The sequence below is a fragment of the Rhinopithecus bieti genome, unplaced genomic scaffold (assembly GCF_001698545.2).
Source record: "Rhinopithecus bieti isolate Rb0 unplaced genomic scaffold, ASM169854v2 scaffold_19037, whole genome shotgun sequence".
NCBI lineage: Eukaryota > Metazoa > Chordata > Mammalia > Primates > Cercopithecidae > Rhinopithecus > Rhinopithecus bieti.
Window position 1 is genome coordinate 496,418 of NW_016809436.1, and position 15,850 is coordinate 512,267.

Sequence of the window (15,850 nt, forward strand, 5' to 3'; positions counted from 1 at the left end):
TTGAATTTCCAGCTTTTCTGCCCTGCTTTTTCCCCATCTTTGTGGTTTTATCTGCCTCTGGTCTTTGATGATGGTGACGTACTGATGGGGTTTTGGTGTAGATGTCCTTCCTGTTTGATAGTTTTCCTTCTAACAGTCAGGACCCTCAGCTGTAGGTCTGTTGGAGATTGCTTGAGGTCCACTCCAGACCCTGTTTGCCTGGGTATCAGCAGCAGAGGCTGCAGAAGATAGAATATTGCTGAACAGCGAGTGTACCTGTCTGATTCTTGCTTTGGAAGCTTCCTCTCAGGAGTGCACTCCACCGTGTGAGGTGTGGGGTGTCGGTCTGCCCCTAGTGGGGGATGTCTCCCAGTTAGGCTACTCAGTGGTCAGGGACCCACTTGAGCAGGCAGTCTGTCCCTTCTCAGATCTCAACCTCCGTGTTGGGAGATCCACTGCTCTCTTCAAAGCTGTCACAGAGTCGTTTGCATCTGCAGAGGTTTCTGCTGCTGCTGTTGTTGTTATTGTTGTTGTTGTTTAGCTATGCCCTGTCCCCAGAGGTAGAGTCTACAGAGACAAGCAGGCTTCCTTGAGCTGCTCTGAGCTCCACCCAGTTCGAGCTTCCCAGTGGCTTTGTTTACCTACTTAAGCCTCAGCAATGGTGGGTGCCCCTCCCCCAGCCTCGCTGCTGCCTTGCGGTTAGATCGCAGACTGCTATGCTAGCAATGAGGGAGGCTCTGTGGGCGTGGGACCCTCCTGGCTAGGTATGGGATATAACCTCTTGGTGTGCCCGTTTTGCTAAGACCTTGGTAAAGCGCAGTATTGTGGTGGGAGTTACCCGATTTTCCAGGTGTTGTGTGTCTCAGTTCCTCTGGCTAGGAAAAGGGATTCCCTTCCCACTTGCGCTTCCCAGGTGAGGCAATGCCTCGCCCTGCTTCAGCTCTGGCTGGTCGGGTGCAGCTGCTGACCAGCACCGATTTTCCAGCACTCCCTAGTGAGATGAACCCAGTACCTCAGTTGAAAATGCAGAAATCACCTGTCTTCTGTGTCGCTCATGCTGGGAGTTGGAGACTGGAGCTGTTCCTATTCGGCCATCTTGCTCCGCCCCCTCCTCTCAAATTTATATATTTGTATATAGGTGTGAATTTATATATATGAACACTAATACCTTAGTATAACAATTTATGAATCTGTGCAGTCCTATTCCATGTCCTGGGTAATCCTTTCCCCAGATTCTTATGAAAGTCCATGTAACACCAGAGAAATAGTCAGTAAAACTAACTTTGAGCTTTTACCAAATAATTTAATCTTTATGATCTATTATTATTAAACAGGAAGATCTTAACTCTTCACAAAATAATATTGTTGAAGATAAATAGCTAAAAACAGGGTAGTGGACAATATTTTAAAACTTAAAAAATGGCTTTATAAACGCATACACACATTTTGTTGTTTTCACAATATGTAATTTTCAAAATGCATTTTTTGTCTTTTGTTTTCTGTTATAATTTTCGTGTCTGAGATTTGATTTTACCCAATTTCAAATCTAAAAAGTCAGCTTGTTACTGTTTCATAGACTGAGTCAGAGGAAATGAGACTGCTAGGAAGGAGACAGAGAATGCTTTTACAGCACAGCAAGCAGCATAAGTGTGTAGGGTCCCCTCATCTCCAAGCTCTGAGGTTCACTTGGAGAAGCCCATTGCTTCCTCATTGTAAGCCTTTTATTTTTGAGTTATCCTGAGAAAATTGTTCTTTCTGATGGAGAAGCAGTGTAGTGTAGTATAAAGAATAAGCCTTGAAACCAAGCCAACTTATCACTGTGCCACTTAGTAGTTACGTATTTTAGAAAGTGTTTAACATTTGCAAGCCTCAGTTTCCTCTTCTGTAAAATGGAGATTGAAATACTTATATTTTTCAGGGTTATGAATATTAGCTGTTTATGCAGCTTGCCAGCACTGAGCTTGGACAACTGTCCATTATATAACAAGCTATATTTAAGCCTGCTGTTTGTCCCAGAAGCAAACATGACCTCATCCATTAAAACTTTTCGCTGAAATACAACCCAAAGAATGGCCTGGGTAAAATGGAAGGCTGTCACTCCCAACAATGATTTCCCTGGTCGTTGAATGAGTGAGGACACATCTAAGTTGTGTATGTGCATATGTGTGTGTGTATGTGTGTGCATGTAGCATCCTAACTTCTGTCACTGTTTTATTTGCAGCTGGAGGTGCAGTGTCCTCCTGGCATCACCATTGGCTTTGTTGCGGAACACTGGAACCTGTGCAGGGCTGTGTACAGTATCCAAAATGAGAAGAAAGAAAATGTGATGAGAGTTCGTGGCCCATGCTCAACTTATGGCTGTGGTTCAGATTCTGTTTTTGAGGTGAAACTATGTAAAAATAGTGTTTCTGATATTTTCCTACCCATATTAACAGACCGTGGAAAGGTCTGGTTGTAGACAATTTTTTTTTTAATGTGAATGAGTAACATAGTGTGAGGAAAGAGTTAATTAACCAGTTGACATCAAAAGATTTTAAAATTATTGTTAGTGGATTGTTTGAGGTTTTCCAAAATGAGAGCTTTTTTTATGACTTCAGTGCTTGATAAAAATAAAAGGAAATCATTTAAAACATTAAATATTCTGAGAGTAAATAGCTTGACCTAATTCATTTATTCTATTCTCAGCTATATGTAATTAACCATTTTTTCCCATAGATTTCTAGGCTGGGAATATAGGCTGTAAGTAATGCTGGTGCCCAGCATGTCACAGAACATACCAAGTACTCCTAAGGCTGTGGAAATACTTATTTACAGGATACGGGTCTGTCAGCATCCTCAAGAAATTGGATAACACTAACAACATGTATAAAACTTATAATAGTTATAACATTTTTTGAATAAAAGGAAAAATTACTTTGTTTTGCCTTTATCTCACTGGCTACAAAATGTTGGTTCATTACCCTGCAAGTCTGACAAAGGAAATTCCTAGAAATATTTCCTGGGCTTCTTAAAGAATGTTTTTTGAATGCCTTACAATTAGGCAAGACTCATCGTCTTCAAAACTGGTTGTTCCTATGTTTCCTATGATACTCAAGAAACTTTCCTTAGTTCTTATTTTCTATCACTATATCATTAAGCATTGCTTATGTATTAAAAGAGCAATGTAGATAAGCCAAATTGCTAGGGCAGCGTGTGTGTGATCATTCCTGTTGTCAAGTGACGTTAGAAGTTAGTATTTGGATATTTTTCCTGTGACAAGTGCCAGGTTTCCCCTTTTAGAAACTGAAGCTCTTTGGTATCTGGCCATATATTAAGTAGACAAGGTATATTTGTCTCACAAAAACTTAAGTGATGTGAAGTGCACAGTACTTTTTTCCTGGTGTTTGCTCGTAAGTTTCCCTAGATTGGAAGTGATTCTCTCCCAGTTCCCACGCTTTGCTATATTGAGAATAATTTCATAATCAGTTCAAATCATACCTCTTCTTAAAAAGTCTCTTAATAACTCATTTGAAGATGAAGAAAGAGCAGCAGTCTGAGACTTTTAAGATATACCCCAGGTCAGTTATTAACCAGTTGCAAGGCACTTAACCCTTTTTGGCCATTATTTTCTCATTTCAAATTATATGATTACATAGTCTTTTTCTGCATTGTATTTATGTTATGTGATAACATAAATACAATGTTATCTCCTGTGTTATCTGACAACATAAATACAATGATATGCAGAACATTAAAACCTGTGCTTCAATGCGTTTCAGTCATCATAAAGGCACATTCTTGTCATTCCAGGTCAAATCCCTTGATGGTGTATCCAACATCGGCAGTATTATCCGGAAGTGGAATGGTTTGTTGTCAGCAATGGCAGATGCTGACCATTTTGACATTCACTTCCCACTAGATCTGGATGTGAAGATGAAAGCCATGATTTTTGGAGCTTGCTTCCTCATTGTAAGCCTTCTATTTTTGAGTTATCCTGAGAGAATTGTTATTTCTGATGGAGAAGAAACAGTGTAGTGTAGTGTAAAGAAGCCTTGAAACCAAGCCAACTTATCGCTGTGCCACTGACTAGTTACATGTTTTAGAAAGTGTTTAACACTTGCAAGCCTCAGTTTCCTCTTCTGTAAAATGGAGATTAAAATACTTACAATTTTCAGGGTTATGAATAGTAGCTATCATGAGTAAAATGACCAGGAGAGTACTTGGTTAACACTAGGTATCCAATGGTTATAATTGTCATCATTGCATGTTATTTGTCATTCTCAGTACTTAAAAATGCCTAGCCTATGATTTCTTAATGAAATAACTCTAAAGAAGATGTCTCATAGCTCCTTCCTTTCTGCCTGTCAGGGTTCTCCTTGGGGTTGTCCAATCCTTAGATTATGAAGTTTTTCCTCTTTTTAATGATGAGATTCAGTTAATTGGCACTTAAAATGGAAAACTAACAGTTCCAAATCTGTAACTGTTGCTCTTCACAGCAGGTCCTCTTCATAAATATTTCCCTAAATTGATTTATTTTAACTGGAATGGGGGAATCCCCTAATAAATTACAAAGGCTAATACTGCATGCATTATACCTAATTGTCTATATATCTACATATAATTCTTTTTCCAATTTCAGGACTTCATGTATTTTGAAAGATCTCCACCACAACGTTCAAGATAGAGAGACACAGCAAAGCCATCAACTATGGTTGATTTTGAAAAATGGAAAAGTTGGATTGGGCTTACAGTCAATACTCAGTTATTTGCAAGTGTATTTCTTTGCTTTGTAGAGTATTTTTATTGGGTGTTAATTTTGACAGCTGAGAGTGTGCTTGCAAGAACACAATCTAAAAGTGTGTTTCAACTGAGTGTCTCTCTAGTAGAATAGGAGTCCATCCTAAAAAGCTGTGACTCATTAGCCCAGTAAACATACACAAAGTAAGCTTAAAACACTATAAACCTGAGATAAGGGAAAATGAATCCAGAGTTCTCATATTAATAGATAGTGAAATAATAAAGCTTTTTAGAGCAAACTTTGTTGGGATAAAACAACCTGGCTTCTGTCCCTAACCCTTTCCTACCTTCCCTCTCCGTCAACATGTCCTCCTACTGAAGACAAACTTGTTTCAATGATAGTCTTCATCTTTAAAAACAAAAAGGCAAGCAGACAGAAATAATGATGTTTTCTTGTACTAAGAAGGTACTACTGATACACATGTATCAAAACCTCATTCTGCAAAGTTTTTGAAGGTTTCAGTGGGAAATTTGATTTTATTACAAAATAAAACATTTCATTAGTGTTAAGGTTTATATATTCCACACCTGTTTTCTCAATTACTGGCATGGATGATCAGGAGCTGCCTATGCATGAAGGCAGAATCAGACTATCAGGAAAGGAGCTGGCCAGGGCCTCAGGCAATCAAGATCTCTGAGCAACTTAGAGACTTTGGTGTCATTATATGAAGCTTGCATTTAATACATTTGTAAATTCATAACCTCTCTTGGTCACAGACACCTTATATATAAAATAAGTTCCCAAATCTCTAAGATTGCCTGGTACACCTTTTTATCTCATTTGATATGATACCCAGAAGAGATCTTTTTTTTTTTTTTTTTTTTTTTTTTTTCCAAGAAGATACTTGGTGATCGCCATGCTGTTCTCATGGTAAGAACTGGAGTTACAATTTTAAATTTGGAAATATGACATTTTATGTAGCACTTTATAAAAAGTGAAAGCGACAAATTCCACTGCTGCTTAATACTGCTTTACTTCTTTTTATTGACATGGTAGATAAATATGTATATACACAGAGTAATAATAATAAAACACAGCAAACATTCTATTTCTTTATGGTCTACAGCATGCCAGTAAATAATATGTAGGACCAATAATAAATTATCAATTACACATTTTTGTGTTAACTAATTAAAACATAGTGTATAAGTGAGTACACTTTAATTAACTTGCTTCTGTTGCACTTTAGTTTTCTACCTGCATATGGACTGCATTTTTTCAACACAGTCAGTATGTAGAATGGGATGTATTCTGCTGCTGCTGCCTATTAAATAAAGCCTGAGGGTTCTTAGATGGGGTTATTCTGAGATGAGGGTCTTAGCCTACAGTTCTTTTTGAAATGAAAGAAAGGTGCTTTGTTTTTTAATTATATTCATCTTTTCAGGGTAAATTTGTTTTGCTGAGTTTCTTGTAATGCTCATTTTTACATGCTGCTACTAGCTTTTTTTAAAAAAAGTAAAAGTTGCTGCTTTCTAAAATATTAATTGCCTTATATTTGAAAGTGCCATTGTAATCGTAAGTAGACTATGTATTTCCTATAATGATGTCTGATATTTAAATAGGAAATCTGACAAACAATATTCACAAAGTTTAACCATATAAACTTTTTATTTTTAACTTGCCTGAATCCCTATATTCCAAAACCTGCTGCATCATAATAAATACATCTGTATATATTTAGCATAAGATGTGATATTTTAAATTTCTTTTTGAAAAAGTTATATTTGTGTCTCTTAGAGTTAAAACTTTCTTTCTTTATAAAATATTGTCATATGTCATAGTTTTAATACAATTCACATAATTTCTATATTTCTTAATGATATTTTATTGTGTAAAATTGATCAGGTTGATTAAAAAAATTCTCTGGAATTTATGCTTTCATGCTTTTTCATATTGTTTATGGCTTTTAAATAAATATACAATGCTCTAATAGTAAAACACTGTTTTATTTTTACTTTGAATCTTCCATACTTTTCACATGGATTTTGAAGTAATTCTTTATTGATTATTTAGGTTGTATCAAGGCCTTTGCTTTCCTCATATAAATGTAATAGTTATTAAAGTTATTTCTGTAGTGTTGCTTACTAGTTAACTAGCTTTCTATATGACCAAGTATTTGAATGGCTTTATTTCTTTTTTTTTGTTTTTTTTTTTTTTTTTTTTTTTTGAGACGGCAGTCTTGCTTCTTGTCTCCCAGGCTGGAGATGCAGTGGCCGAAAGTGATCTCAGCTCACTGCAAAGCTCCGCCTCCCAGGTTCACGCCATTCTCCTGGCTCAGGGCCTCCCGAGTAGCTGGGATTACACGGCGCCGCCACTGCGGCCCGGCTAGTTTCTTTGTCATCTTTTTAGTAGAGACGGGGTTTTCACCGGTGTTAGCCAGGATGGTCTCGATCTCCTGACCTCTGGTGATCCAGCGCCCGCCTCGGCCTCCCAAAGTGCTGGGATTACAGGCTTGAGCCACCGTGCCCGGCCAGGTAAATGCTTATTTCTAATCCTCCTAAGATACATTTAAATTTCAAGTGTGATTTCAGTGTCAGTATATCATGAAGAAAAAAGTTACTAGAATTTGTAACTGTCAGTGAAGGATGCATTTTAAAACATTTTTTCTAAATGACCAGATTTTCCAGAAATTATACAAAGATCAGGTTATAAGACGTATTTAATAGCCTACTTTTCTGAGCAACTAGATATTAAATCGAATTCAGGTATAGAATAATCAGAGTGATTCTAGAGTATGGTATGTTGCTCCTGTTGGAGCAGCTGGCTACTTTTCAGTCTTTTTTTCCCCCAATGTTCAAGGTTGGATTTAATTTATATGGAAAGAAGCAAGCTTAGAAACGCCTAAGAAGTCTGGATTTAATAAACTAATATCAAATTCAGCTGTTTGGCTAGTGATAGCTAATGTTAAAAATGGATCTTTTTCCATAACTTCACAGAATGCATTTCCCATTTTCTTCTAGGGCTCTTAAATTGTAAATCTCAAAAAGAGAAAAGCAGAGTGATACACTCCAAAGTAGTCAAAGTAAGGCAGAATAATATACTATGTGATAACATGTGGCATAGTTAATAATAGCACATGGTAGGTGTTTACTCAGTGTCTGCTAAATGAATGAAAATATAGTAAGTTGATATATATTTGAAATATTTGCTGTAGTTGTCAGTAAAACTTTTTGTTATCCTTTCCACTATTTCATTCCATCAATACTTTACTGAACATTTACTAAATTCAGACACTGAGCTATTTCTTAAGGCAGAGAGAAATACAAAAGTTAAAATATGTAATTACTACTCTCAGGGGCTCACGGGCTAGTGGACAAGATAGACTTTTAAACTTTTTTTTTTTTTTTTTTTTTTTTTAGACGAAGTCTCGCTCTTGTCTACCAGGCTGGAGTGCAATGGTGTGATCTCAGTTCACTGCAACCTCCGCCTCCCGGGTTCAAGCGATTCTCCTGCCTCAGCCTCCCGAGTAGCTGGGATTACAGGGGCCCACCATCACGCCTGGCTAATTTTTGTATTTTTAATACAGATGGGATTTCACCATGTTGGCCAGGCTGGTCTCGAACTCCTGACCTCAAGTGATCCACCCGATTTGGCCTCCAAAAGTGCTGAGATTACAGGCGTGAGCCACCGCGCCAAGCCAAGACAGATTTTAAACAAACAAAACACACATTTTTGAGGACAACAATGAACACATGCTCAGTGGAATGTTGGCACACTCAATAAAGGCCATGTCATTAGCACCATCTCAAGTGTTGCATAATATATTTTTGTCCCAATTAATGAAACAGTTAAGGCAGGCTGTTTGTGTCATATGTCCAGAGAAACTTCCTGTTCCTGCTGGAGGTAAGTAAGATGCACTTTATAGCTATATCTGCAAGCCGAACGCATGGCGGGTGTAACTGAAAATGTCAGTTTTTCTAATTTCATCAAGCAAAGCAGGGATTGATTGTTTATTATGGTAAACTGTGAGTACAGGACAGTGTCTGAAATATCTAAGATGCTCAATAAACATTGGTGAGTAAATGGAAATTTCAAATACGTGTATGACACGGTGCTAGGTGTTCAAGAAGATAGAAAGGAACATGTAGTCTATCCCTCAGCAAGGATAAAGCAAGTAGATAAATAATTGTAGCACAAAGCTAAGTAATTATTACATAAAATAAATACAGTGGTTTTTCTTTTATGTGTATTACTGGATTCTCGCAACTATATCATGAGGTAAACATCAATCTCATTTTTCAGAGGAAGAGCAAACCTCATCAACAGGTGATAGTACCAAGAAGACAGAAGTGCTATAAGGAGTCCCTGCTGTAATTGTAATGAAGGAAAACCAAAGGGTTGGATAAAAGGTGAGATACATGAAAGTTCCTAGAGCTAGAGGAGCTACTTCCACCTAGAGGTAGAACTTAGTTAATGCAAGACTTTGTAGAGCTGCCCAGTCTCAAGGTTCCAACCAGAAATCTGATGAGGCCAATTGTCCTAATCCTGTGTCCCAGCTGCCCAGAGTAGGTTCGTGGTGAGTGTTCACTAGTGTGTGTAATGATGGTGGGGAAGGTGCTAGAGCTGGGGAGATGGTGATGCCTTTGCATATATCTAAACAAAAAAATAAATTGCAAATTCTAAAAACATGTGCTGCCATTAGCTGGCTTAATACTTGCCCATTACATTTCTTGCTGTTCTTACTTGTACTGCTCTTCAGCAAAGAAGCCAGTTGTGAAATCATGTAATTTGGGGATATATAACTGCTATCTTTACCCAAAGATTGAATTCTAGGCCAGATGTTGGATGTGCATCTGGGGCACATATGGAGAAAAAACAACCTAATCTACCTATAATAACTAGTGAAAATGACGAAGACTATAAAACCAGCCAGCTCTATTTAATGCTTCCTATAAGCCAGACACTGTTCCAGTTCTAAAGACTTTCCATATATTAACTCATTTAATTCTCATAACCCTATGAGATACATTACTATAATGATTCCCATTTTACAAAATAGAAAATGAAGTTTTAGGTATCTTGCACAAAGCCACTCAGCTAGCTGTATATCCACAAAGCTGTTATTTGACTGCCCAAAGCACTGAGAAGCAAAAAGAATAAAGCTGGAGGCATTACATTACCTGACTTCAAATTATATTACAAAGCTGTAGTAACCAAAACAGCATAATACTGGTATAAATATCCAGAGGCTACACTCCAAATTTTTATGCCTTGTTTTTCTTTCATCTCTGTAATCTTTTATTTCTTGTCTGATAACCCAGAAATACAGGGAAACAGAAATAGAGGAGAAAGGTGGCATGCTACTTCACGTGTTTTAAAATTTAGGACTGTGCCCGGGAAATCTAAGAGACTCAGAAGTCTTGTCTGAGGGTAGTTCTCTCCAGAGAGGCTTACCTTTGCTCCTACTGGTGCCTCAGTGGTGTTACCAGCTGATGACCATTTTTTTGTATTATTTCTTCCGATTGCGTGTTTCCCAAGTCATGTAAGTCACATGGTGACTCCTTCCATTTGAGAAGCCAAAGAAAATGTCAAACTAAGCTTAATAGTAAGAAATTTCCCATTATTCTTTATTTTTGACTTCTGCTAAAATCTTGTACTCCCCCAAAATCTACACTTTGCATCTAAATGCCCTTTGGTTATATTTCAGCCCAAATTTAGGTGTTCTATGGAAAGAAGGTTTTAAGATTATCTAGTCTGCAACATTGCTAGCAATGTGAGTGACCTATTTTTTTAAACTGCACGTGATTTTTACAGTGAAATATTCAGAGGAAAGTTCTTTAACACAAAATCGTATAATATGGAAACTTGCAGCTTATTACTATTTGTTATACCTAACTTACAGCTAAATCTTTATTTTTCTCTTTGAGTAGAATTATCTATCATATTATTGAGTTCCAGATTCTCTTAAAATGTTTAATATTTCTAGTACTACTGTTAAGTAAAAGACATTTATTTAAAATTGTGTCAGCTCTTCTATGACCCAGGCTTAGGCAAATTTATTTTAGGAAATTATAGGAGCAATCTTTTCCTTAAATAGTTTTGAAAACATGATGCTCAAATTGCCTTAGCTAACAATCACTAACATAATTTACATGAGTTTTAGCTTTTTTCATTATGACAGATAAAAGATAATATAGTTAGAAATCAGACCATTTTAAAACCTCTTGATTTTACAGAAATAAACGAGTAGAGAGTGCTAGAGAGAAGCAAGTAGAGTAACAAAATATTTATTTCGCTTTGCTACTCCTTGCTCCATGTCAGAAAGCTGAATAAAACAAGCTACAATAGGGGGCAGCACCAGCTCGTGGATTTTTTTGTTAAACTATGCTCATTTTTTAATCCAAGAATGTATCAGTACCAATCTGTAAATTTTAATGAATAGAATCAATGAATTTTAAAATCAGAAGTAGTATTAAGGGCCGTCTGCTCTACATTCTAATACACACGTGAAGGAAGGGAGAGGCCCAGGTGATATGTCTAAAATTACATTGAGAATTAACTAGCAATCAAACCAGAACTAAAAATACAGATCGCTATTTTGATTCCAGTTTCCGTGCTGCCACAGCAAAAATTTAGCAGAGATTTAAAGCATTTTAAAGCAACATCTTTCATAACATTGAGATTTTAAGCATGAAAAAATTAAAACCCAGTTTCAAATTATTCTAATGTTCAAAATCTTTTTTAAGCACATACTCATGGTGTCTACCTCCATAAATCATTTTAATTTCAGAGGTTTTCTAACTATAAAGGAGAAACGAAATTACTATGTTATAAAAACAGCAACAAAACATTTAAAATGTGTGTGTCCCAGGTAACATAATTTTTTATTTATTCCTCCACTTATACACTGATAAACCTTTCTCTTCTTCCATAGTCACCACGCACATCTGAGTTCAATTTTTTATTCAAATATGTATTTTTACTTTTTTTGTTAAAAACTATTAATTGATAGATTTTCCTGCTTTGAGGAGATGTAATTGTTACTTAAAATGAGAATGTCAGATGGGCACAGACAGAATCAAGCCATTATTTGAATAGGAAAAGGAAAATATGGCGAATGGGTATGGAATGCAATCTGCCCAGATATGACCCAGCCTACCTAGTGGCCTGACAGATGACATCGAATGGACAATATAGCTGGGGATGTGGGGATATTTTTTTCAAAAGTCTGGTAAATCAGATGACAGCTATGAAGATTTTTCCTGGCCATGCTCAGGGTCTATTTTATTCCTTTGAATTACTTAGATATTATTATTTTTTCTAATATTTATAACATTTCTGTTTTGTTTTCTGTTTATTGTGTTTGTGTATCTCTCTTAATTCTATATGGCTTTATGCATTTCTGTTTACAAAGTGTTCATGCCACCTGTTTGAGTTAAAATCAGAGGGCCTCCCTGGACATAGAAATCAGGGAGAGATTATGTCATTTACTTCAATGATAGCTCTGTAAATTTCAAAAGGAAGCTATGTTTATATTGCTGGTATTTTGAGAGATTACTTTGTCAATGAAATCCATTGAGAAATAGATATCAGAGGAGAACAGAAATCATTTTTATCCTGATAAGGCTGTTTTAAGGATATGCCATATATTCCGGCAACAATAGGTTTGCAGAATGGCATAGAATCAGTTGCCCTCCCTGTCTCAGGCAGAGATGGAAAAGCAGAGGGGTTCCTGGTAGAGGCTTAGCTCTGTAATATTACCCCCTGGAGGAGGTAGGACTGTGTGTGCCCTTCAGATAGGCTGCCTCCCCAAAGAGAGGCACAAAGAAGGAATTGAACTACTCATGCTGTTTTTTCTTTCAGAGGCCAGAGAATGGTCAGGAGTGTTCTGTAATGCCACTATCTCACATGGGAATGTCAGGAGTGAGGAATGATTGTGGGAGAGGTGTGCTTGTCTGTTGAAGTCTCCCCTAATGTTATAGCTTCTGATTTCATTGATTCACATTGAAGCCTGGAATAAACACAGTATTTCCTTGCAGCTAGGTGTGGAAACATGGCAAAGTTCTGGCCCATTAAAAGTGAAATGTGGCAACTTCTTTAAAAGTTAAGTGGCGTATATCTTTTGCTTCTATTTATTCTTTCCTGCTTCTTGTGGACTCCAGTGTCAATGTAAAGGCTGACAGCAGAATACCTTTCCTGGACCATGAGCTGATCTTGGGAATGTAAACCATGAATAGTAAAACAAGTTAGAAGAAACTTGGATTGCTGAGGATTTCTTCGATAAAATAATGCCACCACAGGGCTGCCGTATGATTCCTAGACTGTTTTCACTTAAGAAATAAAATGTTTAAATAAAATCTTTTGGAGGGGCCTCTTATCTGCATCTAAACCCAATAACGAAATACTTATCTCCCAACATAACAAGCTTTTAAAATATGTAAGCCCTACAAGACAGTGATGCCGTCTCACCACTCCTATTCAACATAGTGTTGGAAGTTCTGGCCAGGGCAATCAGGCAGGAGAAAGAAATAAAGGCTATTCAATTAAGAAAAGAAGAAGTCAAATTGTCCCTGTTTGCAGATGACATGATTGTATATTTAGAAAACCACATCTTCGCAGCCCAAAATCTCCTTAAGCTGATAAGCAACTTCAGCAAAGTCTCAGGATACAAAATCGATGTGCAAAAATTACAAGCATTTCTATACAACAATTACAGACAAACAGAGAGCCAAATCATGAGTGAACTCACATTCACAATTGACAAATTGCTTCAAAGAGAATAAAATAACCTACGGAATCCAACTTAAAAGGATGTGAAGGAACCTCTTCCAAGGAGACATACAACGCACTGCTCAATGAAATAAAAGAGCGACACCAACAAATGGAAAGAACATACCATGCCATGATAGGAAGAATCAATATCGTCGAAATGGCCAATACTGGCCCAATAACTGGCGGGTAATTAAGATCAATGCCATCCCCCATCAAGCTAACAATGAGTTTTCTCACAGAATCGGGAAAAAAAACTACTTGAAAGTTCATACGAGCCCAAAAAAGAGCCCCGCATTGCCAATAATCCTAAGCCCAAAGAACAAAGCTGGAGGCATCAACGCTACCTGACTTCAAACAGTTCTACAAGCGCTACAGTAACCCAAAGAGCATGGTCTGGTACCCATAACAGAGATAGCAGACCCATGGAAGAGAACAGAGCCTCAGAGTAACTACCAACACATCTAACAGCCATCTGATCCTTTGACAAAAACCTGAAAAAACAAGAATTGCGGGAAAGGATCTCCTATTTAAAATGTGCTGGACTAAACTGGCTCAGCATATGTAGAAAATCGCTGAAACTGATCCCTTCCTTACCCCTTACACAGAAACTAATTCAACCGATGGATTAGAGACTTGCAAGCTACAGACGCTAAAACCCATAAAATCCTGAAGAAAACTAGGCAATACAATTCAGCCGGACATAGGCAATGTGCACAAGGACTGCTCATGTCTAAAACACCAAAAGCAATGACAACAAACAAAATTGACAAATGGGACTCTAATTCAAACCTAAAGACTCTGGCACAGCAAAAGAAACTAACACGCAATCAGAGTGAAGGCGCAGCGCCAACCTACCAGAAGTGGGATAAAATTTTGCAATCATGCCCATTCTGACAAGGGCAATATCCAGAATCTACCAAGAAACTTAAACAAATTATACAACAAAAAAATCAAACACCCCATCAAAAAGCGGTGAAGATACTGAACAGACACTTCTCAACAAGAAAGACATTTTAATCGCAGCCAACACACACACAGAACAAACATGTCATCATCACCCTCCGGCCATCAGAGAAATGCAAACACAAAACCACAAATCGAGATACCGTACTCACATCCAGTTAAGAAATGGCGATCATCTAAAAAGTCAGAAACAAAGCAGGTGCTGGAGAGGATGTAGCAGAAATCAAGAAATTTTTACACTTTTGGTGAGACGTAAACTAATCAGCACCATTGTGAAGACAGGTGATGATTCCCTCACGCCGCGCATCCCACAACACCAACCCCGCTACGACAGACTACATCTCTCCCGCGCCTCGCGCCATTTCGCGCGCTGTCCGTGCTACTCACCCGCGCCGCCGCTCCATCCGACGCAATCATCGCTCCTCATAAGCGGCCGCGCGCCCGCCGCCGCACGACATGTGTTTATTGGTGCACCCCACTCGCGCCGACATCGCGCGCAAGACTTGGAAGCCAACCCAAATGCCATCAATGATAGACCTGGATTAAGAAAAAATGTGCACATAATACACCATGGAATACTATGCAGCCATGAAAAAGCGCGATGAGTTCCTGTCTTTTGTAGGGACAACTGGATGAAGCCTGGAACCATCATTCTCAGCAAACTATCGCAAGGACAGAAACCAAAAACACCGCATGTTCTCACTCATAGTGGCTCGAATTGAACAACGAGACACTGACAGCAGATGGGGAACATCCACACACCAAGCGCCTGTCGTGTGGTGAGCGGAGAGTGGGGTGGGGGAGGGATACGCATTAGGAGACACTCCACCACCATGTAACGCATGATGATTAATTGGTGGACGGCACACCATATGGCAGCATGTAACATATTAACAAACCTGCACTTTTGGCAATGTACCCCCTAAACTTTAAAAGTAAGAATAATAAGTAAAAAAAATAAATAAAAATATGTAAGCCCTAAGTCAGATGTTCATTTCTAAAAATAATCTAAGGGTTGATACTTAACCTAATTGATGGTTACAATTTTCTAATCAACGGACACATTCCTTTCAGAGTATAAGCATATAATATCCATATTTTGGTAAATGATTTAAAAAATTTGGTAAAATGATTAAAAGATTAAAAAGTTAGAAATAGATCAAGATTTTAACAGCCAGTTACCTCTGGAAAGTAGATTTTGGGAGTTCATATTTATTTTAGATTTTCTGCATTACTTGAATTTATAAGAAAATATTAAATTCAAAATATTAATATTAATTTCAAAAATATAAGAAAAAAATTAATTTCTTTTGAGATATATTATAACTAGAAATCCTATACCTGGAAAGGCCAGGGGATGCCATTTTTAGACTATAATTTAGGGCTTTCTAATGAAGAAACATTAACATTTCCTGAAAA

At 37.5% G+C, this 15,850-nt stretch overlaps 1 protein-coding gene across 6 annotated transcripts in view; it reads left to right on the top strand.

Annotated features, from left to right (window-relative positions):
• Window positions 1–6,694, top strand: part of PLSCR4 (phospholipid scramblase 4) — a 66,668-nt gene extending 59,974 nt beyond the window's left edge. For 5 of the 6 annotated variants that reach the window (XM_017889322.1, XM_017889323.1, XM_017889325.1 and 2 more), the window contains 3 exons: window positions 2,201–2,362; window positions 3,769–3,927; window positions 4,598–6,625. In XM_017889322.1, coding sequence (XP_017744811.1) covers window positions 2,201–2,362; window positions 3,769–3,927; window positions 4,598–4,642 — 366 coding nt within the window. In that variant the 3' untranslated portion in view covers window positions 4,643–6,625. Of the gene's footprint in view, window positions 1–2,200; window positions 2,363–3,768; window positions 3,928–4,597 lie in introns of all 6 variants that reach the window. The other variant, XM_017889321.1, reaches the window with a different exon arrangement.
• Window positions 6,695–15,850: the final 9,156 nt, after the last annotated feature.